The 26,653-nt window shown below is 38.6% G+C and overlaps 1 protein-coding gene across 2 annotated transcripts in view; it reads right to left on the reverse strand.

The window, feature by feature from the left end:
• Window positions 1-9,538: 9,538 nt before the first annotated feature.
• ZNF462 (zinc finger protein 462) overlaps window positions 9,539-26,653 on the reverse strand; it is a 110,268-nt gene continuing 93,153 nt past the window's right edge. For both annotated transcript variants that reach the window (XM_077475174.1, XM_077475176.1), the window contains exons 9-13: window positions 26,274-26,410; window positions 17,352-17,575; window positions 15,195-15,309; window positions 14,712-14,832; window positions 9,539-11,860 (exon numbers count right to left, since the gene is read on the reverse strand). In XM_077475174.1, the coding sequence (XP_077331300.1) occupies window positions 11,692-11,860; window positions 14,712-14,832; window positions 15,195-15,309; window positions 17,352-17,575; window positions 26,274-26,410 (766 nt within the window). In that variant the 3' untranslated portion in view covers window positions 9,539-11,691. The remainder of the gene's footprint in view (window positions 11,861-14,711; window positions 14,833-15,194; window positions 15,310-17,351; window positions 17,576-26,273; window positions 26,411-26,653) is intronic.

Consider the following 26,653-nt stretch of genomic DNA (forward strand, 5'->3'; position numbering starts at 1 on the left):
GAGATGTCCATTAAAAATTGAAAAGTCCACAAAGGGTAGGGGCCATTTGTTAAGGAATTTCTTTTCAAAGGTCAAAAATGCTGCTTCACATCATCAAGAGAAAGTCATAACTGCAATGGAAGCTCTGAGTCCTCAAGGAGAAACTGATCTAGAACAGAGGATATAGGGATGGTCTTTGTATTAAACAAGCTCCAAAAAACACTTTACATGGTCCTGCTTGTTGACCCTTTAGATCAGGGGTCCCCAAACTGCAGTCCTGGGGTCAAATCTGGCCTCCTGCAAGATTTTATATGGCCCTCTGAAGCCAGAAGGGAACTCTGATAAAATAAGAGGATCTGATAGGAACTCTGTTGCAAGTTAGGACTCTAATGGGTTCAAGTTTATCTAAAATTTCTGATTACAAAAAAGAAAAAAAAATTCAAATTAACCACTTCAGCTCCGGACCAATAAACAGGTACAGATACAGGTCCCGATAGGGAGGTTTAGAGAAATGTTCACCTGAGTTTTTGTCATGGCCCCCTTTTGCCCGGTTTCCACTATAGCAAAGGATGCGAGTAATCCCTTGTGGGGTACTCACAGGGTAGAGTGCAGAATATAGAATGTGTTCGGAAGAAAAAATGCAGCAACCCCAGGGTACACCATCCTAGTGAAGTCCCCATGGTGAAAGGGTGGGAGGAAGCACCTGAGTACTTTATAAGGGCTTAAGACAGAAGTGGCAATGAAGTGTGCGACCGGTGGTGTGATGTAACACCTGGTCATCTGCCTGAGATCTGAGTGGTTGAGTTTTAGCACCAAATTTGAAGTTTACACTGTAATGTGAATACATTCCATACATGCCCTGGACCCATAATAGAACTCTACAGATAACTGCACATATTACAGAAAGTGCAAAAGTGAGTGTTCTCTTAGGGGCAGATGCCTAAGCAACATTACAGGCTGCTCCCACAGTGTGGGGTCTGGGTACGGCTCCCAAAATGTTATCATTCAGGATACACTATATCTGTTGCTATATTAAAATACATTAAGGAGTCAACTGAAGAAACCAAAAGATAAAATAATAAACTAGGTAAACTAAGAGTGAGTTCTTTGTAAGAGAAAAGAGGCTCATCATCATCTAAGAGTGGGGAGTGGGGTAAGATTATTCAGGAGGAGCACAGGGGGTATGTCCTCAAAAACGTTGCCAATGTTCAATCACCCGAAGGTACGAACCTTTAACCCAGAGTCCATGAACGCTCAGTCTGTATGCTGTACAATTATGAAAAGGGGAGTCTAAGTAATTAAGTATTATGTACACTGGGAGACAGAAAATGCAATGAAACAGATATCTGGTTACAGGGTATAAAGAAGAAAAATAAACCTCTGAGAGACCAAACAGAATGAGGAAACAACAGCCCACTGGTAAAAAATATCTGGTTTATGGTTATGAGATCTGTAGTTTACATAAGTGATAGAGATTTGTTTGTTTATAAGATATTGTGGCTCTAGTAGACTTAAGTGCTTCTGTCTTATCAACATATCTCATTTGTTAAAGTTGTTACGCAGAGCAAGAAACAGGTGTGGGCATGACACTGTTAAGTGAATAACCAAAGAGATGCCTTCCCTCAAACAATAAGTGAATAATGTGCCATTTAAATGTGTCATCTATGTCCCAGGCATGTAGCCCAAGTGCCCTACCCATATGGAAAAACAGTGACACCAACACAGATCCAAGAGGCCACCATATATGAAGTAAGAGGCTTCAGACTGTTGCCTAACAAGTTACAAAACAGGAGGGCATTGTTCAGTGTTAAAAGGAGTTTGTCCTGAAGTATGTGATTCTTTGAGACTTGGTTAAATATATTAAAGTCATCACCAAAGGATGAAAAGCCATTTCATTTAAAACTGAGAGTTATATATGGAGTCCAACTGGCTATTAGTGAAGTTCCCAATGATAAAAGGCACCATCACCCCGAGTAATGAGATGTCCATTAAAAATTGAAAAGTCCACAAAGGGTAGGGGCCATTTGTTAAGGAATTTCTTTTCAAAGGTCAAAAATGCTGCTTCACATCATCAAGAGAAAGTCATAACTGCAATGGAAGCTCTGAGTCCTCAAGGAGAAACTGATCTAGAACAGAGGATATAGGGATGGTCTTTGTATTAAACAAGCTCCAAAAAACACTTTACATGGTCCTGCTTGTTGACCCTTTAGATCAGGGGTCCCCAAACTGCAGTCCTGGGGTCAAATCTGGCCTCCTGCAAGATTTTATATGGCCCTCTGAAGCCAGAAGGGAACTCTGATAAAATAAGAGGATCTGATAGGAACTCTGTTGCAAGTTAGGACTCTAATGGGTTCAAGTTTATCTAAAATTTCTGATTACAAAAAAGAAAAAAAAATTCAAATTAACCACTTCAGCTCCGGACCAATAAACAGGTACAGATACAGGTCCCGATAGGGAGGTTTAGAGAAATGTTCACCTGAGTTTTTGTCATGGCCCCCTTTTGCCCGGTTTCCACTATAGCAAAGGATGCGAGTAATCCCTTGTGGGGTACTCACAGGGTAGAGTGCAGAATATAGAATGTGTTCGGAAGAAAAAATGCAGCAACCCCAGGGTACACCATCCTAGTGAAGTCCCCATGGTGAAAGGGTGGGAGGAAGCACCTGAGTACTTTATAAGGGCTTAAGACAGAAGTGGCAATGAAGTGTGCGACCGGTGGTGTGATGTAACACCTGGTCATCTGCCTGAGATCTGAGTGGTTGAGTTTTAGCACCAAATTTGAAGTTTACACTGTAATGTGAATACATTCCATACATGCCCTGGACCCATAATAGAACTCTACAGATAACTGCACATATTACAGAAAGTGCAAAAGTGAGTGTTCTCTTAGGGGCAGATGCCTAAGCAACATTACAGGCTGCTCCCACAGTGTGGGGTCTGGGTACGGCTCCCAAAATGTTATCATTCAGGATACACTATATCTGTTGCTATATTAAAATACATTAAGGAGTCAACTGAAGAAACCAAAAGATAAAATAATAAACTAGGTAAACTAAGAGTGAGTTCTTTGTAAGAGAAAAGAGGCTCATCATCATCTAAGAGTGGGGAGTGGGGTAAGATTATTCAGGAGGAGCACAGGGGGTATGTCCTCAAAAACGTTGCCAATGTTCAATCACCCGAAGGTACGAACCTTTAACCCAGAGTCCATGAACGCTCAGTCTGTATGCTGTACAATTATGAAAAGGGGAGTCTAAGTAATTAAGTATTATGTACACTGGGAGACAGAAAATGCAATGAAACAGATATCTGGTTACAGGGTATAAAGAAGAAAAATAAACCTCTGAGAGACCAAACAGAATGAGGAAACAACAGCCCACTGGTAAAAAATATCTGGTTTATGGTTATGAGATCTGTAGTTTACATAAGTGATAGAGATTTGTTTGTTTATAAGATATTGTGGCTCTAGTAGACTTAAGTGCTTCTGTCTTATCAACATATCTCATTTGTTAAAGTTGTTACGCAGAGCAAGAAACAGGTGTGGGCATGACACTGTTAAGTGAATAACCAAAGAGATGCCTTCCCTCAAACAATAAGTGAATAATGTGCCATTTAAATGTGTCATCTATGTCCCAGGCATGTAGCCCAAGTGCCCTACCCATATGGAAAAACAGTGACACCAACACAGATCCAAGAGGCCACCATATATGAAGTAAGAGGCTTCAGACTGTTGCCTAACAAGTTACAAAACAGGAGGGCATTGTTCAGTGTTAAAAGGAGTTTGTCCTGAAGTATGTGATTCTTTGAGACTTGGTTAAATATATTAAAGTCATCACCAAAGGATGAAAAGCCATTTCATTTAAAACTGAGAGTTATATATGGAGTCCAACTGGCTATTAGTGAAGTTCCCAATGATAAAAGGCACCATCACCCCGAGTAATGAGATGTCCATTAAAAATTGAAAAGTCCACAAAGGGTAGGGGCCATTTGTTAAGGAATTTCTTTTCAAAGGTCAAAAATGCTGCTTCACATCATCAAGAGAAAGTCATAACTGCAATGGAAGCTCTGAGTCCTCAAGGAGAAACTGATCTAGAACAGAGGATATAGGGATGGTCTTTGTATTAAACAAGCTCCAAAAAACACTTTACATGGTCCTGCTTGTTGACCCTTTAGATCAGGGGTCCCCAAACTGCAGTCCTGGGGTCAAATCTGGCCTCCTGCAAGATTTTATATGGCCCTCTGAAGCCAGAAGGGAACTCTGATAAAATAAGAGGATCTGATAGGAACTCTGTTGCAAGTTAGGACTCTAATGGGTTCAAGTTTATCTAAAATTTCTGATTACAAAAAAGAAAAAAAAATTCAAATTAACCACTTCAGCTCCGGACCAATAAACACCTTAAGGACCAGAGGTCTTTTTGCAATTTCGCACTGCGCTGCTTTAACTGGTAATTGCGCGGTCATGCAATATTGCACCCAAACGAAATTTGCGTCCTTTTCTTCCCACAAATAGAGCTTTCTTTTGATGGTATTTGATTGCCTCTGCGATTTTTTTTTTTTGCGATATAAATGGAAAAAGAGCGAAAATTTTGAAAAAAAAAGATATTTTCTTCTTTTTGTTATAAGAAAAATCGAATAAACTAAATTTTAGTCATACATTGAGGGCAAAATTTATTCAGCCACATGTCTTTAGTAAAAAAAATGTCAATAAGCGTATATTTTTTGGTTTGCGCAAAAGTTATAGCGTCTACAAACTAGAGTACATTTTCTGGAATTTACACAGCTTTTAATTTATGACTGCCGATCTCATTTCTTGAGGTGCTAAAATGGCAGGGCAGTACAAATCCCCCCCAAATGACCCCATTTTGGAAAGTAGACACCCCAAGGAAATTGCTGATGGGTATGTTGAGCCCATTGAATATTTATTTTTTTTGTCCTAAGGGATTGAATAATGAAAAAAAAAAAAAAAAAAAATTTTTTTTACAAAAAGTTGTCACTAAATGATATATTGCTCACACATGCCATGGTTATATGTGAAATGACACCCCAAAATGCATTCTGCTGCTTCTCCCGAGTACGGGGATACCACATGTGTGGGACTTTTTGGGAGTCTAGTCGCGCACGGCACCCCGAAAACCAATCACCACCTTCAGGATTTCTAAGGGTGCAAATTTTTGATTTAACTCCTCACTACCTATCACAGTTTCGAAGGCCATAAAATGCCAAACCCCCCCAAATGACCCAATTTTGGAAAGTAGACACCCCAAGCTATTTACTGAGAGGCATGTTGAGTCCATGGAATATTTTATATTTTGCCAAAAGTTGCGGGAATATTACAAACTTTTTTTTTTTTGCACAAAGTTGTCACTAAATGATATATTGCTCACACATGCTATGGGCAGAAGTCAAATTACACCCCAAAATAAATTCTGCTGCTTCTCCCGAGTACGGGGATACCACATGTGGGGGACTTTTTGGGAGCCTAGTTAACTAGCTACCTAGCGACACTAGCGACACTGATGCAGCGTTCAGAAAAATTATCGCTTAGTGACACTGGCAAAAGGGGGTGAAAGGGTTAACTAGCGGAAATCAGGGGGTTAAAACCATTATTGGGTAGTATATCGGGGTACCTAGCGCTATAAAAACCTGGCGGTGAACCTAAAAAAATAACTAGCTACCTAGCGACTGTAGCGACACTAATGCAGCGATCAGAAAAACGATCGCTTAGTGACACTGGCAAAAGGGGGTGAAAGGGTTAACTAGCGGCAATCAGGGGGTTAAAAACATTATTGGGTAGTATATCGGGGTACCTAGCGATATAAAAACCTGGCGGTGAACCTAAAAAAATAACTAGCTACCTAGCGACACATGCAGCGATCAGAAAAATGATCGCTTAGTGACACTGGCAAAAGGGGGTGAAAGGGTTAACTAGCGGCAATCAGGGGGTTAAAAACATTATTGGGTAGTATATCGGGGTACCTAGCGCTATAAAAACCTGGCGGTGAACCTAAAAAAATAACTAGCTACCTAGCGACTGTAGCGACACTAATGCAGCGATCAGAAAAACGATCGCTTAGTGACACTGGCAAAAGGGGGTGAAAGGGTTAACTAGCGGCAATCAGGGGGTTAAAAACATTATTGGGTAGTATATCGGGGTACCTAGCGATATAAAAACCTGGCGGTGAACCTAAAAAAATAACTAGCTACCTAGCGACACTAGCGACACATGCAGCGATCAGAAAAATGATCGCTTAGTGACACTGGCAAAAGGGGGTGAAAGGGTTAACTCTAGGGGCAATCAGGGGGTTAAATCTTTATTGGGGGGTGATAGGGGGCTACCCTGGACCTAACACTAACTGTCCTGACAGTTTTTACTGTCACAACTGACACTGAATGCATTGATCAGTAAAGAAATGATCAATGCAATCAGTGACACTGTGACTGGGGGGGGAGGGGGGGCGGGGGGGGATCGGGGGGCGATCGGGGGGGGGGGATCGGGGGGGGTTTGTGTGCCTGTGTGTACCTACATGTCAGTGTAGTGTTCGTGCAGACTTACTTTTACTCTTCTCCTCGTAGTCCGGTCAAAAAGACCGCCCCGAGGAGAATGACATCACTTCCTCCTTCCTGTGTAAACAATACACAGGGGAGGAAGCTTCTCATTGGCCAGGAGCGATCCAGAGGGGGTGGCCGAAAACGAACGGCCATCCCCTCATCACGGAGCGCTCCTGGACCGAATCGGACCGCCGTAACCAGCGGGAGGGGGTCCGATGGGACCCCCCACCCGCTGGAAGGCAATCACGTAGATGTACGTGATTATGCCTGCCTGTGCCATTGTGCTGACGTACAATGGCAATACGGCGGTCCTCAAGTGGTTAACTCAGTCTTTTAAATTTAATTTACTCAATCACAAAACTTACCTTTTTTTTTTACCTGTGAATATATGCAATATATACAATATGGCCCTTGTACTGAAGAGTTTGAAAACCCCTTCTCTAGCTAAGGGGTCGTCAAACTTTTCAGTACAAGGGCCACATAATGTAGTTTACGAATAATAGCCCAAAAAAAAACAGTTTTTATAAATCAGTGAATAATAAATGAACAAATTTTATTTGGATTGGAATTTTTAAGTTTTTTTTACGCATGATAGGATTCACAACAAAAGAGAAAGAAAAGATAAAGTCTCCCCTTACATCAGGGTTTCTATAAAAAGCCCCTTACTTCAAATGAAGACTGTTGCAGCAGGACTGTCTTCAAAGTGTCTTAATGGATATGTTGTACTGAATAGTGGTAAGCAACCAACTCAAAATGGAACAGAGCCCTGCTTATTCACAAACCAAGTCAGTTAAATATGGTAAAAAAGAGTTGTAGGTGGCTGAAGTGAAGTCACTGTAGGCAGGCAGTGGGGGAAAAAAAGCAGACTGGATTATCCACAATGTGTTTCAAACATTAATAGCAGAGGAAAAATGCTTCCTTACGAGTTAAAAGGGGGTTAAAAGAAATGGGAGTGTTCTTGTGCAACACTGTTTCTAGTGGATGACTTTAACAGTAACTTCCCTCAGGCTGAACTGTTACCTCAGGAGAAAACAATTGTGACACAGCTACCTTGCTGCAGCCTGGTTGGCCATGATAATGTAATAAATTAACCTGGGTCACAGCTACAGACTGTGCCACAACTCAAACTGGATAGTACTTGGCAACACACAAACAGTGCAGAGTGTAGATTCCAGTTACATATCAAGATATGTTAATTGCAAAACATTGGGGTTGATTTAAGAAAACTGGAGAGTGCAAAATCTGGTGCAGCTCTGCATAGAAACCAATCAGCTTCCAGATTTTTTTTGTCAAAGCCAACTGAATAAGCTAAAGTTCGAAGCTGAACGGCTACCATGGACCGCTGCACCATATTTTGCACCCATTTTCTTGATTGAAGAGAAAAATCATCTACTGTGTAGATAAAATATCAATAGAAGAAAAAAAAAATAGTAAAATTAATAAGTATGATCGTTAGGCGCAGGATTATAAAAGGTGCTGACCTTCAGCAGTTTTTTCTTGTTTGCCAGTGTCTACTTCCCGAAAGCAAATGCACGTAACCCAATTATGTAAGAATTACTACCTTCTTATGTCCCTCAATGGACGATAAAGACATTGCATTTTTGGTTTATGGTAGACTTAAAGTTAATAAAACTCTTTAAATTTACCATAGGCTGTAATAAGATAAAAATAGCACTCCTCTATAGAAAAAGTAGTTGCAACATTTCAATATATAGCAGGCTTGGATCATTGCTTGAAACCGTTTCTGGAGGATTGTGGTTTTTAACATTTTGCTTCCTTAAAGTGGACTTCCTTGAGAAATAGTTTCATACATGCCAGTGGATTGGGGGCCTTTGGAAGTATGGGTTTGGGCTTTTTTGCAGATTCATACTTATCTAGGTGGATTGCAGCATTGGTCCAATGCTGCATCTGTCCCTGGGTGCCTCTGCACTGAGAATCGAGCGATGAAACACCGCCAAATTGCACTCCTGTGATAACAAGCTTTGACTGTTCTTCTTCTTTAAGTCAATTTGATGTGCCCTTTGCTCTATATTGAATTATGATTAATTGATTCAAATAAACATTCCTCTCTTCCAGATGCTCATATTCTTAATTTATTTTTAATGATGGAAGTGAGTAGTGTCCTTTGGGAAGAAGGCAGATATTTCCATTGTTGAGTCTGACTGACACAGTCCCTCATCCCTATCTTCCTTCAAGTGTACACTGCCTGCCCCAATCAATTTTACAAGACACCAAAGGAATTAAGCACCTCCCAGACCACTACAAAACTGGCAGTGTAGCGTGGGAGTTTGCAGCACATAGACACAGTCCTATTAAAGTGTCATAAAACTGAACAATTTTTAAAGTGTATTTATATGCAAAACTAGGTATTTTATCTTAGAACAACAACTTTTGTTTGTGCATCTCCTCTATATTTGTAAATACCTGGTTGATGTTGTGGTTCTTCTTCACTTCCTAGATGCAGGTGCCAACCTAATGGCAGCCAATTCTCTGGCTGTAGTGTTACCACCCTCACTGTACTTGTGCCACAAGTAAAGCCTGAGAAAGCTGTTAATTTTCATTTTTTTCTCTTCAAGTCACATCCAAGAGACCCTTGTTACTTCAGGGGTGATTTGCAGCACCGATACTTCACCATTTCCCTCCCCTCCTCCCCGTGTCATCTAGCAAGGATGTATCTGCTTGAGGGTATGTTTGCTGGCAGCATGTGACCACAACAAGAACCAATCAGCGCTGTGTGAGCACAGCAGAAGAATCCTATACACCTTCTGGGGTTAAGTGAATAGCTGGATCACTTTTTTAAATTGCTCCTCCTCTAGATAGGACAGTGTCGCGGGGAGCAATATAGATCTGTCACGTGACTGCAGTAAATACATTCTGCATCAAGGTTTAATGACACTTTAATGTTGGTGTATAATGTACACCTACTGAAAAAGGTAAGATTATTGCTTGAATATACAGTTATATTTTAGCAAAGCGGTCAACAACAAAAAGCAGTAAAGAACTACAAACAGTCATGTAAAACAATAATGGTCCCATAGTTTAATTAACTGGTTAGCAAAGCAAAGTCCAATGGATTACAATATTTACATGTTATTTAAAAAATAAAGTAGTGATAAAGCATCACACTTCGCATGTCATACAGTTTTTGGTAACCACTCCATTGTTTCAGCATGTACAAGGAGCTTCAAGAAAAGGCCAATCAGTATCTTGCAGTTTTCAAAGTCTATCATCTACTTTCTGCCCTAACAAAAAAATAATTTACAAATGGTTTCTTAAGCCACAGCTTTAAGCTGGAGCCTCATTAAGTTTCCATTTTCACAATTAGTACAAACTTAATGTGTCCTTCTTACATATAAATTAGTTATTGGAGCCTAGGATAAGTGTAAATTTATGTACAAAGCACATAGGTTTGCAAAAGCAATCTCTAAAGATGCCTGTCTAGCAGTTTCCAGCAAGGTAAAACTGAAACTTGCAAAAGGAATGAGGTAAATTTGTACAGTATTTGAAAGAGTCCCATGCTAAATTTGAATGACCACTTTAACTGCATGTTGACTGAAAATGTTACATAAAAAAAGTGCAACATGGTAATTTAAAACAAGACATATGCATATTAACTAGACATTTAGAGTGGTAATCTTTCAAGATGTAATTACTTTTCTGAATGGAACAGACAAACATTTGTTAAAAACTTGAACAAAAAAAATTATACATATCTGAAGATCAGTTCATCATTTCTAGAGCTTGAAGTAAAGAAAACGCCAAGCGCCAAAAAATGTAAAAGAATGGTCTGTTCTAGAAAAGGGATAGCCTTGTAAAGGTTCCATAAAAGGTTCAGCTTTGTGGATATAGATTAAACAGTAGGGGAACTGAATGGCCACAATTGCTGTTCGTTGGGATTGAAGACCCCTAATATCATTTTTTTTTTTAGTACATGGGTATTCTAAATGATTGAGGGAACATACTGTGATTTGAATATGTATGCTGCCTTAAATTTTGCATTGCCTTCAATTGTTTATCTGCTCAGTTTGTGCATCTAGTAGCAGTAAACTTTAGTTCTGTTAAACTCTGTGTACATACACTTAGGTACTGGAGGATGAGCATCTAACACGTGGAAACCCTTAGATTTCTCCAGGGGCATGGGTGGTACACATTCATTCCTAGGATTCAGGCAAACATACAATCTTTAGATGGAGAATCGTTCTGTAACAAGATAATGTCCTACTATCAGACATCATTTTACTTTGCATCATACCAAACATTTATGAGAAGTGCCTCATATGCAGATTAGTATACTAAAAAACAGATGCATTTTATTGGTTGGGCTGGGATACAAAATAAATGGTAAACATTAATATTACATTAACCAGAGCCTCCTCTTGTCAAACTCAGAACCGTGCTGCATTGGTATAATGTAGTATTTAATAAACAGGTTGAAAAATCTGAATTCCTAAATGAACCTTTAAGAAAAAAAGTATTTGTACAACGGTTTAGAAATAGATACCTTGTATTCTAATAGGTTTTCAATTTTTTAGTTTATTAAAACTTAGAAAAAAAAAATCACAGTATTTTTAAGACAAAGCCCACAAAAGGTTTTCAAGAATATTGTGTGTATTTTCCACATACTTAGTTCTTTTTTGTTCACTATTTTAGCAAGCTTTCCTGACATTCATCTGCTTGGAAAAGCAGCTTAGGTAAATGCAGAGAACTCCCTTGGAATTTTTTTCTTGAGGTACTAGGAGTATAGTGACCAATGCAAGTTAACAGAAAAAAAAAAAAAAAGACATTTTACTTCTCATCTCTAGAGTAAATGCAACAGAATGGAAAGTACGTGTTAAAAAATTGTCCCAAAAGTGGTGCTTTTTAAAAGTACTGCCATGCAGTATTAGTCATTCTTAGCAGAAAAGAGTGCACCAGAAAGTCTGTACTGTGAAGCAAAAGTTCCATTAGTCCTTGTTCAACCAAAATTTATATTAATGAAGAAGAAAGGATGTAGTGGAGTCATTCCTTGACTCGGTTCCTCATTTAAATAAATGAACTTTATACAAACTCGTACGAGTATCAGTGCTTGAAAAATAGAAGATGCTACAAGTCCGAAAAAAAGCAGCTTTCTATCCCTTCCTCAACTGTGTCAGTGTTCGTGTTCAAGCAACATTGGGTTTCCTAAAATAATTATTCCATTTTGGTCACTACAAAGTTCTTCAGACATGAGGTTTTTGTTTGCTGTGAAGTGTCAATACTTTCCTCTGCTAGCTTTGCTTCATTATAATTATCCCCAACATTTTCTTTTGGCTTTCGGTTTTCTTCATTCTCTTTCTTATTTTCAACTGCAACTACAGTCCTGTAGAATAAACACAGCCATCAAAATTCAAAAAATAGCATTTAAATTTTCTTTAAGATAAGGGTGGGGGGTTATGGTGCAGAGACAGAGAATGCCTGTGCATGACCAGCAAAATTCCTGCAAGACTTCACCCTATACAAATCTGCCCTCTTAAAATAAAATTTTGCCTTCATGTTGCCAAACATACTTTGTCAATCTTATTAATATGATGTCTGCCAATCCTCATTGACTCTCCGCTACCTTAAACTCTCTATTTTGTCCCCCACCATCTCCACCTACTAACTAACTCACTGCTCAAGTGAGTGACAATCACTTCAAAAACAAGATTGGTGCACTTTGAGAGGACATCTTCACTGTACAGATATTGTCCCCAGTTAACATACCCTGTTTAACAGCACTTTCAATACTTTTCTTTTCTGACCCAGCTACTACTGAGGAGGTTACCAAACTTTTCTCAGATGTCCATTTAACCAATTGTTCTCTGGATCCTGTTTCCTCACAACTACTATGGTCACCCTCTTCTATCCTATGCTCTCCCACTCACATCTTCAACATCTCTCCACTGGAACCTTCCCCACCCCCTAAAGCATGCACAGATCACCTCCATACATAAAAAGCCCTCATCTGACCCCACCAAACTTGACTCCTTCCAGTTTGGCTTTCGCTCACAGCACTCCACAAAAACTGCCCTAATAAAACTCACCAACGATTTGCTAACTGCTAAAACCAATGACCACTACTCCATACTCTCACTACTAGACCTTTCTGCTGCCTTAGATACTGCCGACCACCCACTCCTCCTCAATAGACTCCACTCTCCTGGCCTCCAAGATTATGTTCTTTCCTGCTTCTCTTCCTATCACAGCATTCCTTCAGCGTTACCTACATCTCTGTCTCCTCCTCTACTTCCCTCCTTCTGTAAAGGTCCCCCAAGGCTCTTTTCTTGAACCCCTTCTCTTCTCTACACCTCCTGTCTTGGTCACTTGGTAACCTCCCATGGCTCCCAATGCCATCTCTACACCAATGACACGCCAATCTCTCTCTCTTTACTCACCCCATCACCCCCCTTCAGTCTCCTCTCATTACTCCTCATTACTAACTTAATTACTGACATATCAATATAAATGTCCGGCCACTTCATCAATCTAAATCTTTTTAAAACCAAGCTTGTGATATTCCTCTCCATCCATGCCCTCCTCCCTGACTTTTCTATCAATAATACAACTATCACTACTAACCTGTCCTTTTAACCCCAAATCCAATCACTGTCAACAGCTGTAAACTTCACTTTCATAACATCTCTAAAATGTTCCCCTTTTTAACGAATTAAACCACCAAGCTACTCATTCACTCTCTTCTTATCTTTCATCTGGACTATTGCAACTCCCTTCTCATAGGCCTTCCTCTACACAGGTTATCCCCTTCAGTCTATCACAAATGCTGCTGCCAGACTAATCTGTCTCACTAACCTCTCAGTGTCTACCACTCATTTATGCCAATCCCTCCACTAGCTTCCTACTGCCCAGCGAATAAAGTGGAGAATACTAACAACATAAAAAGTCATTGGCAACTCTGTCCTACGATACATCCCTAGTCTTGTCTCAAAATATCATCCAAACCATCCTCTCCGCTCCTGCCAAGACCTCCTATTCCCTAGTCTCCTCCTTTCGTGCTCATCTCCAGGACTTCTCCAGAGCCTCTCCCATCCTCTGGAACTCTCTACCTCAATCTGTCTGGCTATCTCCTACTCTGGCCACCTTAAGTGATCCCTGAAAACTCATCTCTTTAGGGTAGCCTATCCCTCCTCCACCTAACAACTGAAGTTTTAATTCTTCCATCAGGCCATCCCTCACAGTTATTTCCTTTGTACCACTTGCGCCACATTATTATATTTACGTTCTTATGAGCAGCACCCTCCTAACCCTCTTCTATTTTATTGTAACTGTACTGTCTCTCTCTCTTTATATTGAAACAATAATAATACTATAGAATAATAGTCACCATCATCATCACTACAAGCAAAGGGACTGCTTTTGAGCTAGTCAGTCAATGGCAACTTCCATCAGTCAGGAATATACAATAAATGATAGTAAACACAGGACAACCACTGTATAGTTTCTGGAGCAATGAGCATGTTGGTAATAGCTCTTGCATTAGGCTTTAGACCAGTTCACTGTAACAGTGAATCTTACGGGTACTGTGATTTCACTGTTCCATTTTAAACATATGTGGAATTATTCATACAGGGGTTGTATAATACTTTTAAATTATGTTTAGGACTAAACATAATTATACATTTATATTGTCCAAGGTTCAATGATTTCACTTCTGTAAAGTCTGTTTAAAAAACTCATTAGTGACTCATTCTTTATCAAGCAGCTCACTATGAAAGTTCAGTCTGACAGAAAGAGGTCAGCCACTGCTATGATGTCTCTTTAGCTAACCTGATGCTCTGGTAATCCTTTGCCATGTATAAAACTCTTTGTAAAACTACTCTTTAAAGACCTATATTTAAAAAAGTTAGAATAGCTCCAATTAGAATAAGACAATGATGTTATTATAGCAATATTGCTATAATAGCCATAAAATTACTTGGCCATAAAAAACTTAGCAAAAAATAAAAATAAGAGAAGAAACTCTGAGACCACATATTTTTTCTATTGTTCAATTGTGGCTTACATATAATTAAAAACAAGGATTTGATCAGCTCCTCTGTGACATTATACAAGGAACCTGAACCCCCAAGTCATGATTTCTTTTTTGGGGGTTTAGAGATTGCTAGAAAGGTTACAATCATTCACTTTTATCAGACCTGTATGGTCAATAAGTTTCTGAAAATCTCCTAACTTACATGCCATGCCTTAAAACATGTTTTTCCCATTCTGTTCTAAGTGCAAATGTTCTTCCACAGAATTCACAAGGTAAACGCTTTTCTTCAGCAGCAATGTTGACATCAGGGTCCTGCATGGTACCTAAACAAAAAAAGTAGGCGTTATAATAGATGGACAGCTGTTACTATACACTAACACTTCACTCTTTTATACAGATTAATGTCACTTAATTCACAAAGAAATGTGTACAGCTATTCATAACATGAGAAGATGGCCATCCAAACGTATGTCTGACTGGCTCCTGAGCCTTATGACTGGTTCAGAAGCAGCTAGTGATGATCCTGTTTGGAAAACTTGTGCAACACCACTGATGACATTACACTTTTCAGTCAGCCTATAAATATAATGTAAGCCATGAGAATGCTAAATTTCATCTGATCTGTAAAAATATTGGTCATTAAAAAAAATAATAATTTCAAATTCAAGTTAAAACATTTACCAACCTTCTGGCTTAGCAGCAGATTCTTCTTCATCACTGCTTGAAGCCTCTGTTTTATCTCTCATTTGTTCCAACTGATCCAAATTAACTAGCCCAACAAGCTCAAAATTGCGGCACACCTAAAAAAACAAATCAGATATGACAGCTGGTGAGGACACCCATTTCTGCATAACATTAGAGTGTGCAGCTATTTATATCCAAGTTTCAGTAGCACTAAAAACAATTGCATACCTTCAACTAATAAGATTGTCAGAGCTTGGGGGGTCTTATCAAGTACTACTACACAATATATTCTGCAAAATGGTGCATGTATGATTAATTGGAAAATGTCCAAATCATGTCTTACAGGACCACAAAAGGACCATGAAGAACATAGAAAATATTGTATTATGTGATTATGATATCCAAGACAATCAATTGTGTATGTAAAAGGATGCATACTAGCGTAAAAAAAAACTGACATTTAAAAAGGTGCCCCCGATCTTCCCTTTGCTTTACTACAGTGACCGATGCACTAGCAGTCAAGTGGATCAGGGTCCCTGCATAGCACCTATGCTGGCTGACTGAAAGCTTCTTAGCAACTTGCACCATCAATTTCCGGTCCAAGTTGCTGTTCAATTTCAGGTGAGCACCTGAAAGTAGCAGAGACTTCAGCATCCCGAGGTCATGCTAAATGGAAAAATACAAGTATCACCATGTAGAAGGGTATGCTATAAAGTCCCTGGCTCTAAGCCCACCCTCATGTACAATGTCCCTTATTCATTTTTTCATAATAAATGTAAACGTTGCTTTAAAACCTGTTGTTCTATGCCAAGTGCTATATTAGCTAAGAAGTGGTACCAGAAAGACAGTTGGGAGGTTTGGCAGTTATGGAATTACTACACTGGAACTCAGCTGTGCTTTGTAAAATATAATTTCCAGCTATATCACTTTCATGTTCGCTTCTGATAAGCTGAAACTTTCACATATTTACATACAAATAGAAAAAGGAATGGACTCTTCTGATTTAACGTTTTTCAAAAACAGTTACATTGAGGGCATGCATGTGGCAATAACTGTCACAGTTGACAGTGTGCTTATGTTACCTCTCAACAGAACTTTAAAGCCCTCAGGCTAAGTTTACACTTTCAAAAAATTCTAACGCTGAGACTAATGCGAACCAATGCACCTATAGTGTTAACACGGGTCTTTGATGTGTTTATCGCACATTTAAGACAAGTTAGAAAACGCACCCCAGATGCTCTCCAGATAATCATTTTGTATGTATACCCTGCTTAACTCTTAGCGAAAGAAACTAAATTTCAATATGTGGCTTTTAACGAGCATAGATAACATTATACAATATGCTGTGTGCATACATTAAAAGTGTGGATATATAGTAAAATAAATGATTGATTATATATATATATATATATATATATACATACATACTGTATTTTATTTTATTGTAGGTAGCAAAAAAGCTCCGGTGACAACTCTAAAATTTAACTCATTGCTTACTGCTCCAATGACAATGATCACCAAAACAAAGAGTGAGACTTTATACAGTGGGGACAACAATCATCCCATCCACTCCTCCCAGGACCTGCTGCTCTTTAGCTCCCTTGTTACCTCCTCCCATCCTTCAAGACTTCTCCAGAGCCTCTCCCATCCTCTGGAACTCCCTGCCTTGGTATGTCCGATCAGCCCCTGACCTGTCCACCTTTAGGAGATCCTAAAAACTCACTTATTCAGGGAAGCCTATCCCACACCCACCTAACAACTGTCCCCGAGCCACTCACATCAAATCATCCCCTGCATCTATTACCTTTGTACCACTACCCCCTCCCTTTAGAATGTAAGCTCTACAAACAGGGCCCTCCTACCCCTACTGTATTGAACTGTACTGTAATTGTGCTGCCCCCCCCTCTACATTGTAAAGCGCTGCAAAAACTGTTGGGCGCTATATATATCAGGTATAATAATAAGAACAAGAAGAAGAAAATCTTGACAGGGGTTTCATGCTTTCTCTGCTTTATTCAACACAAAATAAACTTTAAACATTTATGAAAAAAAACATTTTGGTTAATGCAGAACAACAACTGAAAAGTGTGTACTTACTGAAAATAGTTTACACACATTTCTTATTTTTAATCAAATCCTTAAAAACAGTAAAGCATACCTTATGTTCCTCTGTAAGGTGACTATTTAGTTCCTCATTTTGCTTGGCTTCATAATAACAAAGCTGGCATTTGTAGGGTCTTAGTTCATTGTGCTTCTCAATGTGCTGCTGCAGGTTTTCATCACTGGAGCAGGTAAAGGTACATTTGTCACAGCGGAACACAACTCCTTCCAGTTGTTTTGATAACTTGGAGCGACAAACTTCGATGGGGACTACTCTCTCTTCTAAAAATAAAGAAAAAAAAGGGCAATGATAATTATTTTTTTTACTTTTATACAAACAGAATATGCCAGTTAAACAAATACTTCAAGGTTCCCATGAACATATGTTGAATGTCTTCAGATACCCAAAATTTTGCATTTCTGTATGATGATCAAGGAGTCCATAGCACAAATAAGAACTCACTGAGTTGCTTTAGAAAACATGACTGGTAGGAAATGTTCCTCATACAGCCCATTGTTTTCCGATTGTAAGCAGCCCCATGGCTGTATGAACTTCACATACACTTGTCATGTACGAATATGCATATGGCAACAACATTCAATCAATAGATATTTCAGTGATTAAATTGCTAGTAAATAGATACCACACCATATCTCGTTTATTGGCCCTATAAAAAGAGAAGTATCTACAGAAAGGAATGCACCTCCTTCTTTCAGCTTAATTTTGTAATTTGTCTTTTTAGGACTGGTATAATTTAATTTCTGCTGAAATTATTGAGAAATAGTTTTCTACAGCACATTGCTCCAGCAGACTTTGAATAGATTTTGAACAAAGAACTTTAAACCACACTCTGCAAGGCAATCCTGCAATGTGAACAGTAACATGTTCCACAATGACCTTTGAGGACTGCATTTTGCAAGGCCCTGAAAAGACATTTCCAGCACAACAACATATACACTTGTGATAAATCAACTACGCCAACACTGAGAATAAAATAAGTGTAGAAGGCAAACATAAAAATAAGCACAGCCAAAATATTACAAAAAAGGTAAAAACAAACATTGTTAACACAACAGGAATAAAACAAGATTTGCAGATTTGTAGGAGATTCAGAAAAAAAAAAAAAAAACAGTGGTTGAGAATCTTTCAGGACCTAAATAAAGAACTACTTGAGTTCTGAAGAAGCAGCTTTTAGGCCCATCACCCCTATTGTTCTTTCACTGATCTGGAACAAGCATGTGCAAATTTAGGTTTACCCCTTGCCAATGCCATCCCTCAATCCTTTAGGAGGATCTAGATGGCAGGAGTCAGGCTTCCCGATCATGTGACCGCTGTGACTGATTGTCACAGTGGTCACATGATCAAAAGCTCCTGATCATAAGCCATTACTGGGAGCTGTCCATGACAACTAAGTCACTGTGTTGAGAATGTGCGTTAAGGACACTTCACTAGCTGCAAGTGAGTCAGTCATTAATGACAACTCACCTATCTGTATCTTGACAGAAAGTTGACATATCTGTTTTAGAACATCATAGTAATCTATTTAGAGTGAAAATAAACCCTCCTATCCTTTTCAGTTAACAAAGTTGTCATCTTGGCCCCTGTTTGATCTGCCGTTGTCATGGTGCTACATGACATGTGGTCAGTTATGACACCAGCCATTTGATAGCTTGATAGTTCAGCTGAGAGTTAACATAAGCACACTAGTAAGAAGACAAAAAAATATATATATATTCAATCCTGGCAAACTGACCTACCCTTTTGTATGCTTGCTTTAAGTAGTCATAAAAGGTCGATAACCCAGATCAAAGAACAAGAGATACGTGCAAGCAGAAAACCTGCCACTCTACCTGACAGCAGTAACTATAATGGCCCCCCAATCAAATGAAACTTTCCAACAATTAAAAATATAAGCAACATGCATTTGAATATGAAAATGTTTATTTTAATTAACAACCCCCCCCCCTTTCTTTTTGGGGGCTGTGATAACTCAATCACTGGGGGATCCCACCTCTTTCTGCAAGACTTCATAACAAATACTTGATGCTTATGTGTGCCTTTATACTTCTGAAATCATTGGGGTTTAAATGATCTAAAAGGACAGTGTTTTACACAAAAGCACCAATAAGATTCTACCTGTTATTTTTCAAATATATACATTTTCAGGCTTTTTTTCCCCAAATATAAAAGGCTCATTTTGGATTGGTTTTATTATTATACATGTATGGTATACACTGAATATAAACATGTACCTGTCCCCAGTTTATGGACAATAAATGTATATGTTCTTAACAAACAGTAAAAGAGTTTTAAAAAGCCTTCATTGACCTTCTAGTTGCGGGTATTCTGGTTATGGGCTAATGTGTCCTCATAAACCACAACAGATTCTGAAAGTCAGGTTTTGGTTAATTTCTAAAAGGTTAAAGCTCTTACTGTGTGCTTACATTAGATGGCTGCCAAACCCCTGCTTTGAGGAGGAGTTTCTGCCAGTGACTTCAGCTACAGAGGTAGGTGGGTCTTATTTTGCATTTTTACCGTTTGTTAAGAGTATGCAAATACTTTAATATACAAATACTTTAATATTTATAGTCTGGAAACAAGTCTGCATTCTTAAGTATGCCCTAAAATTAATACAGTCGGTACAGCATACCTTCCTAGACTTCTATTTATTTATCAGGCACTGCTGATAGAGCACACATCCATTCCCCCAGGTCCCTTTTGCCTGTAATTTCATGATGTGGGAATATATTGCTCATTGATTTGTGTTGCAGGAGAAAACTTTCTGCTGTGTTTCCCATGCAGAATATACAGTATGATATAACAGTGTGTTAGTAATGCTTTGGGATTCTGATACAGCAAACAAAGCAAATAAGTTACTGTACATGTAAGTCATATGCTTCAGGAAGCAGATGCTTCCAGTGAACATAAGTAGCTATCTGTAGTCTGGAAACAATGGCCTACAAAGAATGTTACAAAGGTTATGGTAAATCGAGTAGACCATTTAACTGTCCATGCTAAAGCACAGTTAAAATTTTGCTAGATAGGCCTCATAGCTCACTGGAATTTCTCTTGAAGTCATTTAAGAGCGGTATCAGGCTACCCAAACAATTATGTTAAGGCAAGGTTTATTCTGTACACTAACACATGCATTTAGAGAGCAACGTGTATCCACCCTGACAACACTGCACCTGAGAGAATTTACCCATATTAACATGGGAATAATGGTGTCAGCTGTTCTGCTGCTGCAACTCTTGCTATAAATTTTCAAGTAATAAAATTGCCGAAATTAATGTTCACAGACCATTATATCAATTTTATTACCAACCCCAAGAACGTTTCTTCTCAGCTAATTATTACCTAGAGTCCTTAAGCAGCTGTCAATATTAGGGTTATGGCATACTGGTCATGTATGCTTGGAATACAAAGAAGAATGAACAAATTGAGATATAATAATAGGAATAAAAGAAAAAAGTAGGCAATATTAAAACAGTCATCATATACAAAGGAGCTGATTTACTAAAATTGGAGAATGCAAACTCTGATGCACCTGTGCATGGTAGCCAATCAGCTTCTAAAGTCAGGTTGTTCAATTAAGCATTGACAAAAAAACCTGGATTGGTTTCCGATTTTGCACTCTCCAGTTATTGTAAATCAACCCCTATAGCCTGCTACTTTTCAGAGGCACAGAAATGTCATACAAATACATCTCATAAATGGATATACAAGAAAGCAGCATGGTTAGGGGAGGGAAGGCTGTTTTCAGTTGAATATCATTTTTAGTCATCGTGTATTTTTTCTTTCACAGTGTTTAACAGTACGCCTACTCATAGTTTACAGTCAATACCAAGACAGGAGATAGATGCAAGGCTCATTAAGGTGAGGACACCCAGTTGCTGGCCATTGACACCCCTTAATGATTTCCCTGACACCTAGATAGTGATCCAAAATGAATGTCAAGTAAATGCCACCATTGCCAAATAAATCCACTGATGCAACCCTGTATCCAATATTCATGCATGCAAATAGAATGGTATCTTACAAGGTGGCACATCATAGACTAAATACACTGCCCATGCTCATCTTATAAATGACAGGAAAACAACAGCCTATTAGCCCAACAAAAAAAAAAAATTCAACACAGAAAGAACTGGTTCCCTCACATGGTGAACTGGTGTTCTATCTTGAGAGATGGCTAAAATAATTTTCAAGCCCTGCATAAAAGTCTGTGTACACTTTCAGCGGTAGAATCCAATCTCCAAGTACCATAAAGTACAATTTGTATGATGACTTTCTAGTTTCCATTGCATGTCACACTAACGCATGTAAAGGAAGTGTAAAGTGGATTTGCATTTTTTTTTGTCTTTATTATGGTCAGGACTAAAAAATAAATAATCCTTTCTTTTTGGTTGGGTAAACATGAAATGGTGCATGTGAATATTTGTCTATAAAAAATAAAGTTTTAAAATGTAAAATATTTAAGCAGAGTTAACCCCAAACAGTTTGTTTCTCTTAAACACAGTTATGAAGATGAAAAACTGTATGAATGTTTACCGTTCACTAACCCAGGAGATGTATACTGAGGCATTATAAAAACTGCATAAGCAGGCATTACTTTCAGTCAAAACGCCATGTCAAAACAAATAACAGAACCAGAGCTACAAGTAGGGTAATTTATGTGCATGTTTGGACTATTGCAGCAAAAAGGTTACCTCATCCCCCAAGTCTCTGTTACTATTACTTTAATATGATGGACAGCCTCTCCTCTCCTAAGGTGGCTTGATAGGTAGAGTGCGGAAGGGCTAAACCTGACACTTTTTGAGAGGCATTTGCATAAAATTTTAGGTTCAGCTTGCTTTGACATGGAATTTTACCAACGGCAACTTGTGTGTTTTCTGTTCATATGATCAGTTTCAACTGCTCAGGTTTGTGGCATGTTGACTTTAATCTCAATTGGGGATCACCTAAGCGGCAACCATAGGATCAGTCAAATAACATAAAACTTGAAAGCTTATAGTGGTCTATTGTGTGTTTCAGGGACAAAAAGAGCAGTGTTATCCAATATCTGCATGGATTTACAAATGGTTGATAACTTGCAAGTTTGTTTTGCCCTATTCAAATATAATAAAACATATTAACAAGTCTAATGTACTGTACTAACAGACATATTTGTTACTACATAAAAGGGCTGTTTCAGGTAATTCCAAGGTATTTCCAATTTGTACAAGAACTATTTTTGTATTGAGAACATAACCAAGTACAGTACAACTACTTGAACATGGGTATCTATGCATTTTCTTATGTACTAAATTTTTCTGCATCTAGTTCTCCATATACCTGTTACTGAGAATACATGTGTATATAATAGGATTAGTTCAGTAACCAAATATTTCCATCAGCAAGGTGCAAAATGGTCCCCACCCTGGACTGTTTACACAGCTCTGGCAAAGATCTGCAGCTGACAACAAACAGGGTCATGCTTTTGATGTATGCTCAATCACGAAAGCCATTTCTTTAACAACATTCTAAATCTTGTTTGAGATTGTAAAGAACAGAGACAAATAAGAATTGAAAATAGTGCCAAACAGGACCAGCATTTGCAAAAGGATGGTCACCCAAGATGCATTCAAGCAGTTTTAATGGCATACACTGCAGTTACATAGAACAATAAAAAAATATGATTCAATTACTTTTAACATTGTGTTTCTAAATAATGGATACCGTGGTGACTAAAGGGTTAATTCAACTGAAAATACAATGTATGGTTGACCATAGATAGAAAATATCTTTCCGAGAATGAGCATCAACAAGATATTTAGTCCAAAAGTACAGAGCACACTCCTTACAGCAACTGACAATAAAGTATTTGTTATGGTGACCAGACGGATGGTGCCATCGTAGTAAAGTCCAAAAAATTTATCATCATCAGCACACCAAAAAAATGCAAACAGGAAATGTATTTATCACCAACACAAAGGCATTCTGTAGGTGACAAAAAAAAAAATCCTGTTTGCAGTTTTAAACATGGTGTTCTGGTGATATTGCATTCATTGAAATATTTGTCACATATGTGTTGCTCGGAGTTGCCGTAGTCTATGACATGCTCAAAAGGTGAATGTTGTACATGTTTGGTAAAAGTCCTATACCCTTTTTTATGAAGAAAAGCAAATGAAACTTTCACCAAGCATGCCTTACATTTATAGTTTGAACAATCGGCAGCCAGTCTCATCAAATAGGTTAGAAAATTTGTGGGTGTGACTGCTACTGATGGTAGAAAGCCCGTGGTTTCTCTACAAATAAAACGCTACATGGATGAATCCTTATCAGCCATCACAAGCTGAATCAGATGAATTTCTCAAAGACCAGGCTGTGTATGGCCATAATTATGGAGTACAAGTTAATATATATAATATACATATTGTATGTAATACACAATAATATTACCTTGCAATTGCATGTATAAAAATACATTGTTGCCAACTTTATCGCTCTGTAATATAATCATTATTCTTGAATGTGCAAATTACAAAATACGTTATGCCTGTCACTGGAATTGCAAATTAAAGGGTTTGTAAACGCAAATGTTTTGTTTAACTACTTGCCGACGGCCCACAGCAGTTGTACTGCGGCAAGGTGGCACGGCTGAAAGAATCAACGTACCTGTACGTCATTTAGTGCACTAGTCTGTGTGGGCACGCATGCACCGATTGGCCAGAGGGGGAGCCAATCAGTGGGTCCGATGAACACAATAAACGCAATGGCCATCGGCCACCCACGATCATTCCCCACAGAGGCAGAACGGGGATCTGCCTATGTAAACAAGGCAGATCACCATTCTGACAGGGGAGGACATAGAGATATTGTCTTCCTGTTAAGCAGGAACATGGATCTCTGTGTTGTCCCAGTCAGTCCATCTCCCACACAGTTAGAAAACACTCCCATGGAACACACTTAACCCCTTGATCGTCCCTGGGGTTAATCCCTTCCCTGCGAGTGTCATTAGTACAGTAACAGTGTATATTTTTAGCACTGATCACAGTAATAAGGTCACTGGATCCCAAAAAAAGTGTCAGTTAGTGTCTGATTTGTCTGCCGCAATGTCACAGTCTTGCTAAAAATCGCTGATCACTGACATTACTAGTAAAAAATAAAAAAATAAAAAAAATCTCATAAAAATATCCCATAGTTTGTAGAAGCGATCACTTTTGCACAAACCAATCAATATACACTTAGTGGGTTTTTGTTTACCAAAAATATGTATGTAGAATATGTCCTAAATTGATGAAGAAATTTGATTTATATTTTATTTTTTATTGGATAGGCTTAATAGCAGTAAGTAAAAAAAAAAAAAAATTATATATATATATATATATATATATATATATATATATATATCTTTTTCAAAATTGTTGCCATGTTTTTGTTAATAACGCAAAAAATAAAAACCGCAAAGGTGATCAAATACCACCAAAAGAAAGCTCTATTTGTGGGAAAAAAAGGGCATCAATTTTATTTGGGCACAGCATTGCACGACCGCGCAATTGTCATTTTAAGTAATGCAGTGACGCATTACAAAAATTAGCTTGGTCCAGAAAGGGGGCAAAACCTTGCGGTCCTTAACCTTCCTGGTAGTATGATTATGTCAGATTTTTGATGCTGAAAGCGGTATATTGGTTTGCATGGAAATTTGGCGTTTTGGCCTGTAATTCTTAGGAATAACTCACTTAAATCTGTCCAAACAAGAGTCTAGTAGACATCCGGGTATGATAACGTTTGAAACACAAAATCATAAATTATAATATTTATATTTAACTATAAATAATTATCAAAAATAATAATAATAAAATGTATTCAATAATGTAATCAATTTAAAAACACTACAAACAAATTTGCTCAGTTGCAGAATTGTCGATGTCGTCACTTTCTGTCTCTGATGATGAATTTCCCCACGAATCACTATCGCTCAATTCTGCAAGTGTTCTAATGTACTATCGCTGTTTTCTAGCTTGTCTAAAACCTCTTCACGTAAAAGGACACTTTTTGGTTGCTATGGACATTCTCCAGTTTCCAGGCAGAAAGAACAGTATATATAATATAAAAATGCATGCAGGGCACTGGACAAAGCACTAGGGACAAAAGGGAGGTGAAATAATTTGATACAGTTATGTAATCTATAAGATTACAGTGTACTGTATGTGTTCTGTTTTTTGCACTTTTTGAATTTCCCGCTGGGCTCCGTCACCGTGCGCTGCGCCTCTCGCAGGAAACAGAGCCTGGCATGCAGTACATCAGGTGGAAGACACAGCCACCACACACAGCAAGGGGACATCGCAGCATCCTGGGGACAAGGTAAGTAACTTTCCCCCGGATACTGCGATGCAATCCCGAGTGGGGCTGGGGGTTACCGCTCTTGGTATGGAAAATTCACCCCGAGCCATCCTCGGGAATACCGCTAAGAAGGTTACGGTAAGTGTTTAAATAACAAATATGTTATACTTACCTGCTCTGTGCAATGGTTTTTCCCGGAGTAGCCCCAACTCTCTTCTTCTGAGGTCCCCGGCTGGCACTCTGGGCCCTCCTCCCTGCTGAGTGCCCCCATAGCAAGCAGCTTGCTATGGGTGAACTCCTATGTGCTCGCTCCCAAGCTCTAGTCTCTGTGCCCATAAAACTGAATGCAGAATGTATGAAGGTAAAAAACCTTCAGCCTTTAGAACCACTTTAGCAGCCTGCTTAAATTGAATTTGTGAGGACAGAAATACAGGACATCAGCTCTAGGGCTGTCATCCTTATATCCTGGATTTACAACCTAGTGAACCGCTGATCAGATATAAGCATGAAGGATGACATTCACATGATGTATGCTTGTTGCACGTCAGTGAGTCAGTAGATAGTCAAGCAAGGAAAATCACCCCTGCTTTGCAAATTGTCCAGTGCCATTTACAATATGAAACAAGTCAGATCACATTATAACAAAGTCTTTACCTCTATGCAGGACAATATGATCTATCATATTGTGTTTGTATTTGGTATGGTACAGGCAGAGTGGACATCTCAGATCTTTGGGCCCCTCCTGGGGAACAGATGAATGGCCTGCTTCAACATGCATGGTAAAAGCAGATCTGTTGAAGAAAAATAAACTAAAATAAGATATGCAATCAATAATTCCACATCACTATGGCCAATTCTGGCCATACATTATACAATCTACTTGTACAACTTTCCTTTAGATTTACCAAAACCATATAATATGATGTCAAACCTAAACACTTTCAATTTGTATGTAACCAGGCAGACCCTTGCACTACATAACATACAAACAATGGGTTCATTTGGTGCACTCTGGGTGAGGCTATATATATAAA

This window comes from Lithobates pipiens, unplaced genomic scaffold, assembly GCF_037356315.1.
Source record: "Lithobates pipiens isolate NorthernLeopardFrog02 unplaced genomic scaffold, aLitPip1_a1.2 Scaffold_13, whole genome shotgun sequence".
NCBI lineage: Eukaryota > Metazoa > Chordata > Amphibia > Anura > Ranidae > Lithobates > Lithobates pipiens.